Source organism: Lacerta agilis, chromosome 3 (assembly GCF_009819535.1).
Source record: "Lacerta agilis isolate rLacAgi1 chromosome 3, rLacAgi1.pri, whole genome shotgun sequence".
Classification (NCBI taxonomy): Eukaryota; Metazoa; Chordata; class Lepidosauria; order Squamata; family Lacertidae; genus Lacerta; species Lacerta agilis.
Window position 1 is genome coordinate 108,946,279 of NC_046314.1, and position 12,518 is coordinate 108,958,796.

The 12,518-nt window shown below is 39.2% G+C and overlaps 1 protein-coding gene across 3 annotated transcripts in view; it reads right to left on the reverse strand.

Annotated features, from left to right (window-relative positions):
• The window catches only part of FANCL (FA complementation group L), a 47,016-nt gene that overhangs the window by 3,343 nt on the left and 31,155 nt on the right, over positions 1-12,518 (reverse strand). For all 3 annotated transcript variants that reach the window (XM_033145129.1, XM_033145127.1, XM_033145128.1), the window contains 5 exons: positions 6,195-6,345; positions 5,347-5,430; positions 3,005-3,050; positions 2,847-2,928; positions 1,643-1,759 (listed from right to left, as the gene is read on the reverse strand). In XM_033145129.1, coding sequence (XP_033001020.1) covers positions 1,643-1,759; positions 2,847-2,928; positions 3,005-3,050; positions 5,347-5,430; positions 6,195-6,345 — 480 coding nt within the window. The remainder of the gene's footprint in view (positions 1-1,642; positions 1,760-2,846; positions 2,929-3,004; positions 3,051-5,346; positions 5,431-6,194; positions 6,346-12,518) is intronic.

Below are 12,518 nucleotides of genomic sequence, written 5' to 3' on the forward strand. Positions count from 1 at the left end.
CAAAATATGGTCTGAAGCTCAACATCAAAAAAACTAAGATCATGGCCACTGGTCCCATCACCTCCTGGCAAATAGAAGGGGAAGAAATGGAGGCAGTGAGAGATTTCACTTTCTTGGGTTCCATGATCACTGCAGATGGTGACAGCAGTCACGAAATCAGAAGACGCCTGCTTCTTGGGAGAAAAGCAATGACAAACCTAGACAGCATCTTAAAAAGCAAAGACATCACCTTGCCGACAAAAGTCCGTATAGTTAAAGCTATGGTTTTCCCAGTAGTAATGTACGGAAGTGAGAGCTGGACCATAAAGAAGGCTGATCGCCGTAGAATTGATGCTTTTGAATTATGGTGCTGGAGGAGACTCTTGAGAGTCCCGTGGACTGCAAGAAGATCAAACCTATCCATTCTCAAAGAAATCAGCCCTGAGTACTCACTAGAAGGACAGATCCTGAAGTTGAGGCTCCAGTACTTTGGCCACCTCATGAGAAGAGAAGAATCCCTAGAAAAGACCCTGATGTTGGGAAAGATGGAGGGCACAAGGAGAAGGGGACGACAGAGGATGAGATGGTTGGACAGTGTTCTTGAAGCTACTAACATGAGTTTGGCCAAACTGCGAGAGGCAGTGAAGGATAGGCGTGCCTGGCGTACTCTGGTCCATGGGGTCACGAAGAGTCGGACACGACTGAACGACTGAACAACAACAACAACAACTTTTTCTTTACATCAGTAAGTGACTTCCCCCAATCCCCCCCCCTTCTGAATTTCAATTCCCTAATCTTCTTTGGCAGTTTCTAACAAATTACCTTCTTAACCAAAATTTCTTTCAATTTAAAATTTACCTAATTCCTGGGTAAATTATGAAAACCTATTACCTTATTTTCCCCCCAAATATAATTTAAATCGGGCTATTCAGTTTTGGCACAATAACTTCACAATTTCAGTTTAACCCCAACTGGAACTGTGTGATCTTTTGCATATTCCTTTGCAGCACAACATTCCTGTGCTATGAGTCCTAACCCAAAATTTTGAAATTTCACACATCTGTGGTGAAACATGCTTATATGCTGGCTGGCATATAATGTGTGATCAAACACAACATGTACGCTTGGTTTGTATCAGGAGTACAAATAGCTTCAATGTGCTATCTACAGCATGGGTAGGCAAACTAAGGACTGGGGGCCGGATCCGGCCCAATCGCCTCCTATATCCAGCCCGCGGATGGTCTAGGAATTAGCGTGTTTTTTCATGAGTAGAATGTGTTCTTTTATTTAAAATGCATCTCTGGGTTATTTGTGGGGCCTGCCTGGTGTTTTTACATGGATAGAATGTGTGCTTTTATTTAAAATGCATCTCTGGATTATTTGTGGGGCATAGGAATTCTTGTTTTTTTCCAAAATATAGTCCGGCCCCCCACAAGGTCTGAGGGAGAGTGGACTGGCCCCCTGCTGAAAAAGTTTGCTGACCCCTGATCTACAGGCATTCTTCAGAACATTTTTTTTTTTTTTTTTGCGGATGTGGGCACTGGGGGCTGCAGGAAAAAAATGCCTCCTCTCCTATAACAGCACAAAAGAGTGCTCGTATGATTGCACCCACCCATCAATTTTCCGTTCCATAATCCTAAAACGCTACCGTAAATTGCTTTACCTCATATAAACAAACTTGATGGAAAGGCTGGCCACAGCGGGGGTCATCACAGACTTGGTCTGGAATAGTCCCATCAAGACGGTAAGCGTAGCAGATCCCGCAATCCATAGAGAAGTCCTAAAAAATATGGAATGCAGCTTGAGCACATAGAATAAAGCATGTCAACTTCTTTCACCCATTTTAAACAATTAGATTTGTGCTTGGCTTATTGTTTATAAGAAAATGTACAAGAATCCATTTATGATAATTTATTAAGAACTAAACTTTAAAATTGTTATCAACTGAAGGCATCCCCCAACTGATTAGAAAATGCTTTTTTACCCTTTATTTTTAATACATTTATCTGTAGTCAGCAGGTATTAATCCCTTTACGCGTGCCCAGAGGGAAATGGTCATTTGTTAGAACAGGGGTGGCCAGTGTGTTGCACGCTCCAACTATGAGCCAGCATGATGGGAGCTGTAGTCTGCCTATTTTAAGACATCAGGATACAAGGGAAGTGTGCTTCCATCTTCCTTTTTACTCATTTACTTCGTTAATTAGATGACAATCACTCAAAGAATGACTGAAGCAATGATTACCCTGACAGGACACCGAGATTAAAATGTTGCCTTAATGGTGCCAACCCACAAATATAAAGAATGTTTCTCCAGAATGTATATTATGAGATACCAACAGATTGAAGAGCTTGGTCCTTGGTTTATCCCAGGTAGTCGGTTTCAATTGGCTTTGAACTAGTGACCATCTTGTGGAAAATCGTTGATGTGGAAATTTTGCAATTAAGAGTGAAGTATCATTAAATTATCACTAGGTGTGCAATGTATTTTGAGCTTTAATCATGTCCTTATTAAGAATAAAACTCAATGAATTTTCGAAGATCGTGCAACGACCCTTTATTGTAAATTGCATTTGGTTTCTTTTTATTGTGAACTGCACTGAGATCTACAGGTATAGAGCAGTATACAGATTTTAAACATAATAAATAAATAATAATTTATTATCTTCGTTTGTACTCTTGTCATATTTCAAATTTTTATTACTGGGACATGATAAACATTTGAACAAATCTTTAAAACTTACGAAGTGAAGCTTATTTTGGATGTCTCAATCACATGTATTAATGCTCCTAATTATTCTGTTATGCTACAAAATTCCCTTTTGCCATAGTATTCAAAATATGAACATAATAACCACAGAGCAACTTACAGATTTTTCAAGAGCTTCTCGAGATGGAAAATCAATTTCTAAAACCTCTTTCAAATTTTGTAGTAAACTGAGTTCTGGATCCCTGGAAAGAAGGAAAATAAAGTAGCAACACTCCCAACAAAGCTATGAACTAAATGTCTACAACCAAACACACTTACCACAGGTGTATGTTGCTGTTCAGCTTGACTTTCAAGGGATTTACCACTGAAAATAAAAATCATATGTGTTGGCACTACCCCCAAGAGCATTCTACAAACAGACTTCCTTTAAAGGGGACTGGAGGAGGAGGAGGGCAGCTACATCCTAAAATTTTATGCTGTTTTTTATTATTTATTAAATTTATTTATCACAGTTTTACATCATAAATATGCAAAATGCACAACATAGTCATAATAAAAACAATAACACCCCCAGGCTGCCTGATTTAGCAGAGAATGAATTCTCAGTTACCAGGCATGGTATTTATTTTTCTGTGCATACACCACTTTTCTGCATATTGGCTTACAAGGCAGCTGGATATGTAAGTCCATGCACTGCAAGGTTAGGCATGCTGCATATAACACATCATGTAACTGGGCACCCTGTATTCTGCACTATTGATTTTATGTAAACTTGCAACGCAAGGCACAATGTGTACAGACATTAAATGTTTAGTTATTACATCTCTGAACTTACAAGAAAGACCAATCATAGATGCCATGGGATTTTCAGGAAGCCTGCAGAGTGCAGACCATGGGAGGTATTATTTGTAGAATGAAAGAACACTCATGAAAACCCATGAAAATTTCACTGAAAGTTGTCCTCCTTTTTTATTACTTAATAGAGAATGGTAAAAGAACAGAAACAAATCCCCCTCCCGCCCTAAAAACAAACATTTCCAGCACATCACTAGTATTCACTGTATACTACTCTGATCTTCTTGGGGATGAAGATCTGGATATACCAGTAAACAGATATTGCCCATCAATCTATATAGGGTCCTCTGTTTTTTTAATTTGCTTACAATGAGACAGAGTTCGAGGATAAGAGTCACGAGATGACAAAGTTTGTGGGTGATATTAAATTATTCACTATTTAAGTAGCTCTCCGATTTGGTTGAGGTAAAGGTAAAGGGACCCCTGACCATCAGGTCCAGTCGTGTCCGACTCTGGGGTTGCGGCGCTCATCTCGCTTTATAGGCCAAGGGAGCCGGCGTTTGTCCGCAGACAGCTTCCGGGTCATGTGGCCAGCATGACTAAGCCGCTTCTGGCGAACCAGAGCAGCGCACGGAAACGCCATTTACCTTCCCGCTGGAGCGGTCCCTATTTATTTACTTGCACTTTGATGTGCTTTCGAACTGCTAGGTGGGCAGGAGCTGGGACCGAGCAATGGGAGCTCACCCCGTAGCAGGGATTCGAACCGCCGACCTTATGATCAGCAAGCCCTAGACTCTGTGGTTTAACCCACAGCGCCACCTGGGATTTGGTTGAACAGGCTAGTAAAATGGCAAGTGCAGTTGAAACTAAGCAAGTGCAAGTTGATGCACACTGAGGTAAAAACTCCTAATTTCACAGATATGCTGATAGGGGCTTAATGGGCAATGACTGCAGCCTCAATGAAAAAAATCAGCTCAAGGTATGCAACTGCTGTGAAAAGGCAAATTCCATTTGGTGGATCATAGGAAAGGGACTGAAAATGAAACAGCCAATTCCATAATGCCATTGTACAAATACCAGTATATGGTGTGACCACACTTTGAACATTGTGTACAATTATATTCACTGCATCTTAAAAATGATACAATAGAGTTCAAAAAGGGGTAGAATAGTGCAGCCAAAATTATCAGAGAGCTAGCCCAAACTCCCCTATGAGGAAATGTTACATCATTTGGGCCTTTCTAATTTAGAAAAAAAAAGATAAGGGGAACATGACAAAGCAGGGGTGGGGAACCTCTGGCCCGAGGGCCAAATTTAGCTTGCCAGATGTCTCCCATTAGCCTATGAGGCGGCTTCCTCTACACCACACCCACTGCACAATATAACATTAAACAAATGGGCATAGCAGAGATGTCATGACAGAACTAGAAACAGCTTTGAATAAATCTTAGGGCATGTTAGTCACCATATGCCTTTGGCCAAACCTTAGTTCCCGGGGTTTTACTGCAGCTTGTTTCAATGGATTGAGAACTGACAATCAGCAAGCCAAGAAAGACACGGGGCACAGTATAGCTCTCTGTAGCATAGCAGCTAAATCCATCTTATAGAACAGGCTGGCAATATATTAAACAGTGCAAAATTGTTTTGTAATGTATTGAATCTTCAACGTTTTTCTGAGCAACGCGAGCACACACACAGAATTTTAAAAAAATAAGGTCAATGGTGTGATTCTAGCTTGGTCTGCCTGAAACAAGTAGACTCAATTTAGTATAAAGTTAACCTGCGGTAAGCATAAAGTGATATACACTGCGACAGAAAAGCTATTATGATTGACAAAATGGATTTTTAAATAGGAGTCATCCTACCGTGGTCTGCTCCAAGAAAGTAACACTCAGGAAACATGGTGGGGTGTCTGGGATCTACCTCTATATTAATTGAAATGTTGTTTCCTGGAACAGACATAACTACATATAGTTTCATCCTTACTCAATTAAACTTCACAAACACAAAAGGAATCTGCAAGAGCAATCTTAGTTTAGGCTTTGAGCTCAAAACATTGTGCTGGTCATTTCTAAAAACAATACATCAGACCTTTTCTTCAGTTTTAACATTTGCTACTGCAAAAGTTACTAGCTTCAAATTGTTTAATCCATTTCACATGCTTTGCTTTCCCACTTCTTATTTAGAACATGTTTTTTATTATTAATTAGGCTTACATTAGCTAGTTGCTTCACTGGTCAGAGGTATCGATTAAAACTACTTTTAATCGATTAAAATGCCACCAAATTATTCAAATAGCAGGTGTAATTTTTTTTAAGGTTAAAAACTTTTTAATTCACATGTTCAAAAAAGCTATGGAAGGCAGGTAGAATCTTGAAAGAGGCATGCAACGAGTCTTCTGTGACAGCTGTGACATTTGCATGCACCATCTGAAAACCAAGGGGTGGGATCTAAAGAGTTATGCTTTAATCCTACTGAATTCTATGGGACTTGAAAGTTAGTTGAGGAACTTGCAATCTAAATTCTGACATATTGTGATTTGATACTGCAGTTCGTGAAACGATGTCAGATTTAATAGCTGATATTAATCAATGTGTTCTGTTTTAAAGCCACATTTTCACATGAAAACTAATAATTTTAAACGTCTTGCATTTCCGTTTCTGTGATCTCCATTAACCTGAAGTCAACATGAAGTTGTCCTTTTTATTCTTACCAACGGCAATCCTTCGCATTGTGGCACTCCGTGTGGGTTTTTCTGGCTCAAGTACCCAGGTCTTCTCATCAATTTCATCTAGAGCATTCCAAAACTCCTTCAATGATTCTAATGCTGCCAAGAACTGACTGTGAATGCTTAATAAGGAGCTCTAAGAGAGAAGGAAATTGTAACAAATTTTATAGATGGCACTTTACCAACAGCAATACAGAATAGCTTTTTAATAACAGCCTGTTCCAACATTTTAAAGTCTAGCATACATTCAACAGTAAAATATGTGGCAGGGGAAAAAATACTGGAATTTCACCCCAAAACACTTAAGAGTTTTGAACAGGCCACACAAATGCTGCATTTTTTAGCTATGCTATGAGTCACCTTTCAAACCATTAAAGGGGGGGATTTCAATACAAAGTATTCCATGCTGAAAGCAGGGGAAACATGGCTTATTTCTCAAAGCTATTTTTAAAATTCATTTTTAACTCATAACAAATGGATTCAGTGGTCAATGAAAAAACAACCACCAAGAATATCTGATATTTACCTCTGAGAACATCAGGTTTGCATTGCAAGGCCTCTAACACATACACAATTAACATCAAGTGATTTAGAATACAGTACCAGGAAGCCTAGAAATATGCTGCAATTAAAGGAATCCTGTTACAACTGTATCCAGTATATTCTTCTGCCAATAATGTGGGCTTTGGGGGTGGGGGAACCTAACTAAAATGTGTGCTAAGAACCAACTGCTGACTCACATTTCAGGAGGAAGAGAGAAAGAAACTTGTGTGGTTGCTCTCCTGTTACATTTAGCACACTTTTAAATTACACTCTGGGAGACCCTAGGGTCCTTTGGCAGAATTAGCAGGGACATCTGGCAAAGCCCGTATATCACCAAATTGTATAATGTCAGAGTTTATACATGTATATATAAATTTCATTATAGTGGAGCAGCAAGGTATTTTAGGTGTGTGGGTTTTTTTTTAACAGTTATGTAGTATTCAATTCTAAAGCGCCATGAAATGAAATTATATCTTCTAAGAGTAAAGAACAAATATGTGTCTTTTAACCAGTGTCAAAAGGCAAAAATGAAGTTTTGGATGTTGCAAAAATTGCTTAGATGCCGTTTTTTGTTATTACATGAAAAATACTGAAAAAAGGAAGGGCAGAGCTTGAGAAAGAAAATGTTGGATTTTCCCCCTACTGTTATTAAATTATATTAAAGTGAGAAAGCACTTAAGCAGAAAAGTGTGAATACTGCCAATCTCAAAATGTAACGCTTATTATCTTTAAAAGCATTTTGTTACTTTTATAATACCTGAAGTGATATAATAGTGTCAGTCACTTAACCAGATCTTAGAGCATAATATCTTCATCTTAAGTACTATTATTTCCAGTATTTTAATAATTTTCACACTGTCTTGGAATGTGATCTTTTGTGCTCTGATGACACTTAAATTAATAGCATAATTTTCTGGTACTTGCAACAGATGCTTTCCATTTTGATTTTTCACATTTCCCTACATCACATACAGATAAATCCTCTAATAATCATTGTTATCTTTATCTTTAGGGAATTCAAAGGGTTTCCAGTAGAAATAAAGAAACATCAAGGGATTAGAATCCACAGATACATTTTGAAATCCAATTAATTTTAATACTAATTGCAATTTTTCGATGATGTTCCTTAAAAGGTGGCCAAATCTTTTCTTAAAGTGATCTGCTCATCTGATCTTATTTGCATGCTTCATTGATGTTGCCAACTGACTTTCCATATGCATATCTAAATCTCTATCTCAAAATCAGCTGCATTACTTTGTCATGCAAATCATGGAGGAATTTATCATCCATTTTACACTTCAACCAGTTTATTTCTGAACATTTCCCCTTTAAGCAATTTCCATGGATTCCATTTTTATCTGTGACAAGATACTTGGTAAAGGAATAAGGAGCGACTCTGCCGCTTCACGATTTTAGGTGGACAAGATACAGTGAAACTCTGGCATGAGCCACCGGATGGCATCAATTTGTCTCGAGAGACAATGGAAGTGTTTGCCTTTGAGGGTTAAGTCAAACTGTTCGAGAGTTACAGCTCCTGCTGTGGCTGTAGAGACCAACAGGGGAGAGAGTTGTTTTGTTGCAGCTGGAGCAGATGAAACTATGCGGTTGCACAGATGCATTATTATTATTATTAATAATAATAATAATTTGTATACCACCTTTCTATCTTACGATACTCAAGGCGGTTTACAAGCACAAGAAACAAAAAATGTACATCTTATAACAATCTAATGCAATACAAAAATGTGATAATAAAACAAAACTTTAAAATAAGCAACCTACATCAAACAGTAACATTCAACAATTATTAGAGTAATATAAAATAATATCAACATATAAAAGTTAAACAGAAATCCACTCAACATTTACAATAAACAATTTCTAAACTAATCAATAAATCGGCAAGCCACAGTACATAAAATAATACACTACAAATTGTGAAGCTAAGACTAGAGGGTGGAGCAAGGCAGGTGGAAAGAGGATGAAGTCTCTCCCCTCACAGTTCTTCCTCCAGCCAGTGGTCATTTCTCCTCTGGTCACTACTGTGGATGCATGACCTGACTGATCTGTCTCCAGGTGCTGTGGCTGTCTGCAAGGGATTCCCACAAGGCGGGTTAAGGTTGCCAGCCTCCATGTCCCATTTGCAGACATCTTTGTAATGCAGGGTTGGTCTATGCAGAGTCGGTCAGACAACAGGCATGGTGCCTGAAGGCAGCTCTGCGGAAATCATGCCATTGAGGATCCTGCCATCTTCCATTCTGTGGACCTGATCCAGCCTGCATAGACATCGCTGAGAAAGAAGTGTGAATATGCTGGGGACGTGGGCTTGGGAGAGCTCACCTTTGTTTGAGACTCTGTCCTGCAATGTGATGCTCAACATCTCTCACTGCCCATCTCTCACTTCCATAAAGCTCAACACGTTTTTCATCTTGGTATTGGTTGTTACCATCACATTCTCCCAGACCCTTTCGAATATGATGCTAACGACCAATCACCAAATACAGTATTAAAAATGACAAGCAGCACAGAGCAAGTCCCAATAGTACAAGCCAAAGGAAAGTAGTGCTACCAATTCCCAAACATCCAGCAGAATTTAGTTTCTCTTTTCTCACAAAATGATCTAGTGCAACTTAAAAGCCTTTCCAGGAGCAGAAGATGTATTCTGCATATAGAATGTCATCCTTGGATTCTACCAACTGATTTATTATTATACCTGCAATTAAAGCTGACTTATACAAAATAAACAGGGAAGATTTTTTTTAGTTGCTTTTTTAAAAAAATAATATGAACAAGCAGGGACCCACAACAAAATGTTGCTAATTATCTCCAGCCCCGCAACAAGAGTGCTCTATCGAGGGCTCCAGACTGTAGCGCTGTTTGGGACTTACAGACGTTCCTGGAGTTTGAAAGAAAAGCATATCCCATTTTTATTTCCCCCCAGCCCTCTATTAGCAAAGGGAAGCAAGCATTTTAGCTTCGAAATACACATCTGCCTGTCCTTCATCACCATCTCTGGGGTACTGCAAGATGGAGCCTTTTAGGAACCAGAAGGCAAATTTGGAAATTTGAGGGTGTATCATTGGTGCCCGGGGAAAGGGCATCTGTATCAGCCACCGTCACTCAAAGACAGAAGCTCTTTGCACCTCTGCTCTGTTCAGAGGGCTGGAGTGTTGGGTTTGGATCTCCAATCCTGGCATCTATTGAAATGTAGGCATGCTTAAGGATCATGTTCAGTTTAGGAGTGGCTGAGCCAGCGGAAACAGGAACTGAGCAAGAAAAGCGAACTGCACCATTTCATTTTCAATTTTTTTCTTATTTAACACTTATTTGAAATCTTTAAGACAATTAGTTTCCTGTTAATTATGTTGCTTTGAATGTGTAATTTATGTTTGACTTTTTTCAGTGATTCAGGATTGTTTTATTTGATGCTTTAATGTGTTGTAAACTGGTTTGAGATTTTTTTCTTAAAAGTATAAAGCAGCGTAGAAATGATGTTAGTAATAATTATTACAATTATAAGGCACCTAATATTTTATAAGCAAGCACTGGAGCAGCTGCTCCTTCACTACACAGTTGATGGGGCCAGGAAGTGCAATCTCCCACTGGCCCCTGGTGACCTCACCGGCGCTAGAAGCCAGAGTATATTAATACCTTAATCTCTTCTGTCCCAAGACAACTAACAGTTAGAGAAGAGTGCTGCTGTCTTGCAAGGTGGAGGAAGGCAAAGTGATAGGCAGATGGCCAATGCTGGGCTCAGATCATGGTGGCAAAATAAAACTCTTGAAAGATACTAAGTATCTGGCTCTTTCCACACACAGAAAGAGATTCAACAAATATCCATATTAAGAAATTAGTGCTATCCACATGTTACTCACGTGTACAGCACTTTTAGCCCTGTTCCAACCCCAGGTTTTCTACCTGAAGCAACTAGATGTTCTGTGCAGTTGTCTGCAGAGAAGTTCAAATGTGTGACCACCTCCTCACACTTTTCTTGTACTCCTGCTGTGCTATATAGCGCTAGAAGATTGCCAGTCCCACACCAGAGCATTGGAGGTGTTAGTAGAAAAAGATGGAGAAAGAGAAAAAGAAAACATTGCAGGACAGTGAAAAGGGGCATTTATTTTATTTTTAAATCTCATGGCATGAATCCTCCCCCAACCCTAAACCACTTCAGGATACTGTCCTCCTTTTGAGAGGCAGGGAGAGGTGTTTTCCAATAGACTTTCTCACATTCCTTACCTCAACTACAGACAATCAATAGATATAAGTCTCCCTCTGACCTGGTATCTTTAGAGCGTCTCCCACGCCTCTTTTTGTCAGGTAGCTTTTGGGGTCTTTTAAAAATTCATTTTCTTTTCATTTACAAACTTATTTACTTCTGCATTCATACCCGAAGCACACAGTTTGCTTCCAAACTGATCAGGCACTTGACTAAATGAATTCACTATTTAGAGGAAATGATGTAGCAGAGTGTCTAAAGTTTTTGCTCTCTCCCTCTTGCTTCCTCAACGTCTCCCCCCCCCCTCCAAAAAACACCACCTGTCATGGCTTAAAAGATGCAGTTGTTCATCCTGGCAACATTCATTTGCAAGTTTTAAACTGCATCTTGTAACACAAATTCACAGATTTTAGATGCTTCAATGATTTGCAATACGTCTTCTGGATTCCCAATTACAGAACTTAAGAGAAAGCATTCATGATTAAAACTTAAGAAGAAATTTAAATTCCTTTCAACTAAATAATGGAGGGAAAGACTTGCTAGGCTAGGCAATATCCACTACATTGATTGGAGGATTAAGACAAAAACATGAGAAAAATGCACTGCAGTGAACAGGTTCTGACACAGCAGGGGTATGGATTGGATGACCCGCTAGGTCTCTTCTCCTAGTAATTTATGATTCTTTCAGATTTGCCTGGAAAATGGTTTCCATTTGTCATTTACTCAAGCTGAACCCCCTCTTCAGTACCCCTCCCGATCCTTCCGATATATCCACCAGTGAAAGGGGGGGAAAGCATCAGATCTGAAATCTTTAAAAAACTCCCCTTGTCAACCATCCAAGCCTTTGTGTGTTTTATTGATTCAATATTCCACAATTCCATTGCAGGCTTAGCAATAGAAGCTAGAAATACACCAGGCTTATTTTGAAGATCCTGCATCGCATATTTTACTGGATATGTACTTTAACTAAAAATTCAGAGGAAAAAGGAGGGGTTTAATATAAGGTCCCTTGAATAATATATGCAGTTAACTGCATATTTTGGCAAAAACCGAGTACAGAGCAAATTTATCTGGCTAATTAGAAAAAAGAATAAAGTATGTATCTGAAGTAAGTAGATGTACTCGCACTTGTCATTGGGAAGCTCTTGGTTTATTTGGCACATGAAACAATGGCAGCCGCCTTGCCCTTGGTGCTGATTTCTGACTATTCTAAAATGTCTCCTCTGAGCCAGAATACACTGGCTGCTACTGATCATGCTGTGAGACACCTGCACTGGCTACTAGGCTTGTCATGACGCACAAAACCCTACCATCTTCAGCTTGACATTGTGCACGTTATAATTATTCATCCAAATGAATATGTCAGAGCAGCAGCAGCAGACCTCTCATCAGAGCACAAGAAAAATACATCAAAACATTATCAACCCAGCAGGAAGACAGGGACCATAAGGAAAATTACCCATTTTTAATACAGATGCCATAAAGCCATGTCTATTATTATATAAAAAAGAGGTGGGGGGACAACCATCAAGCTTAAAGTCCAAAAG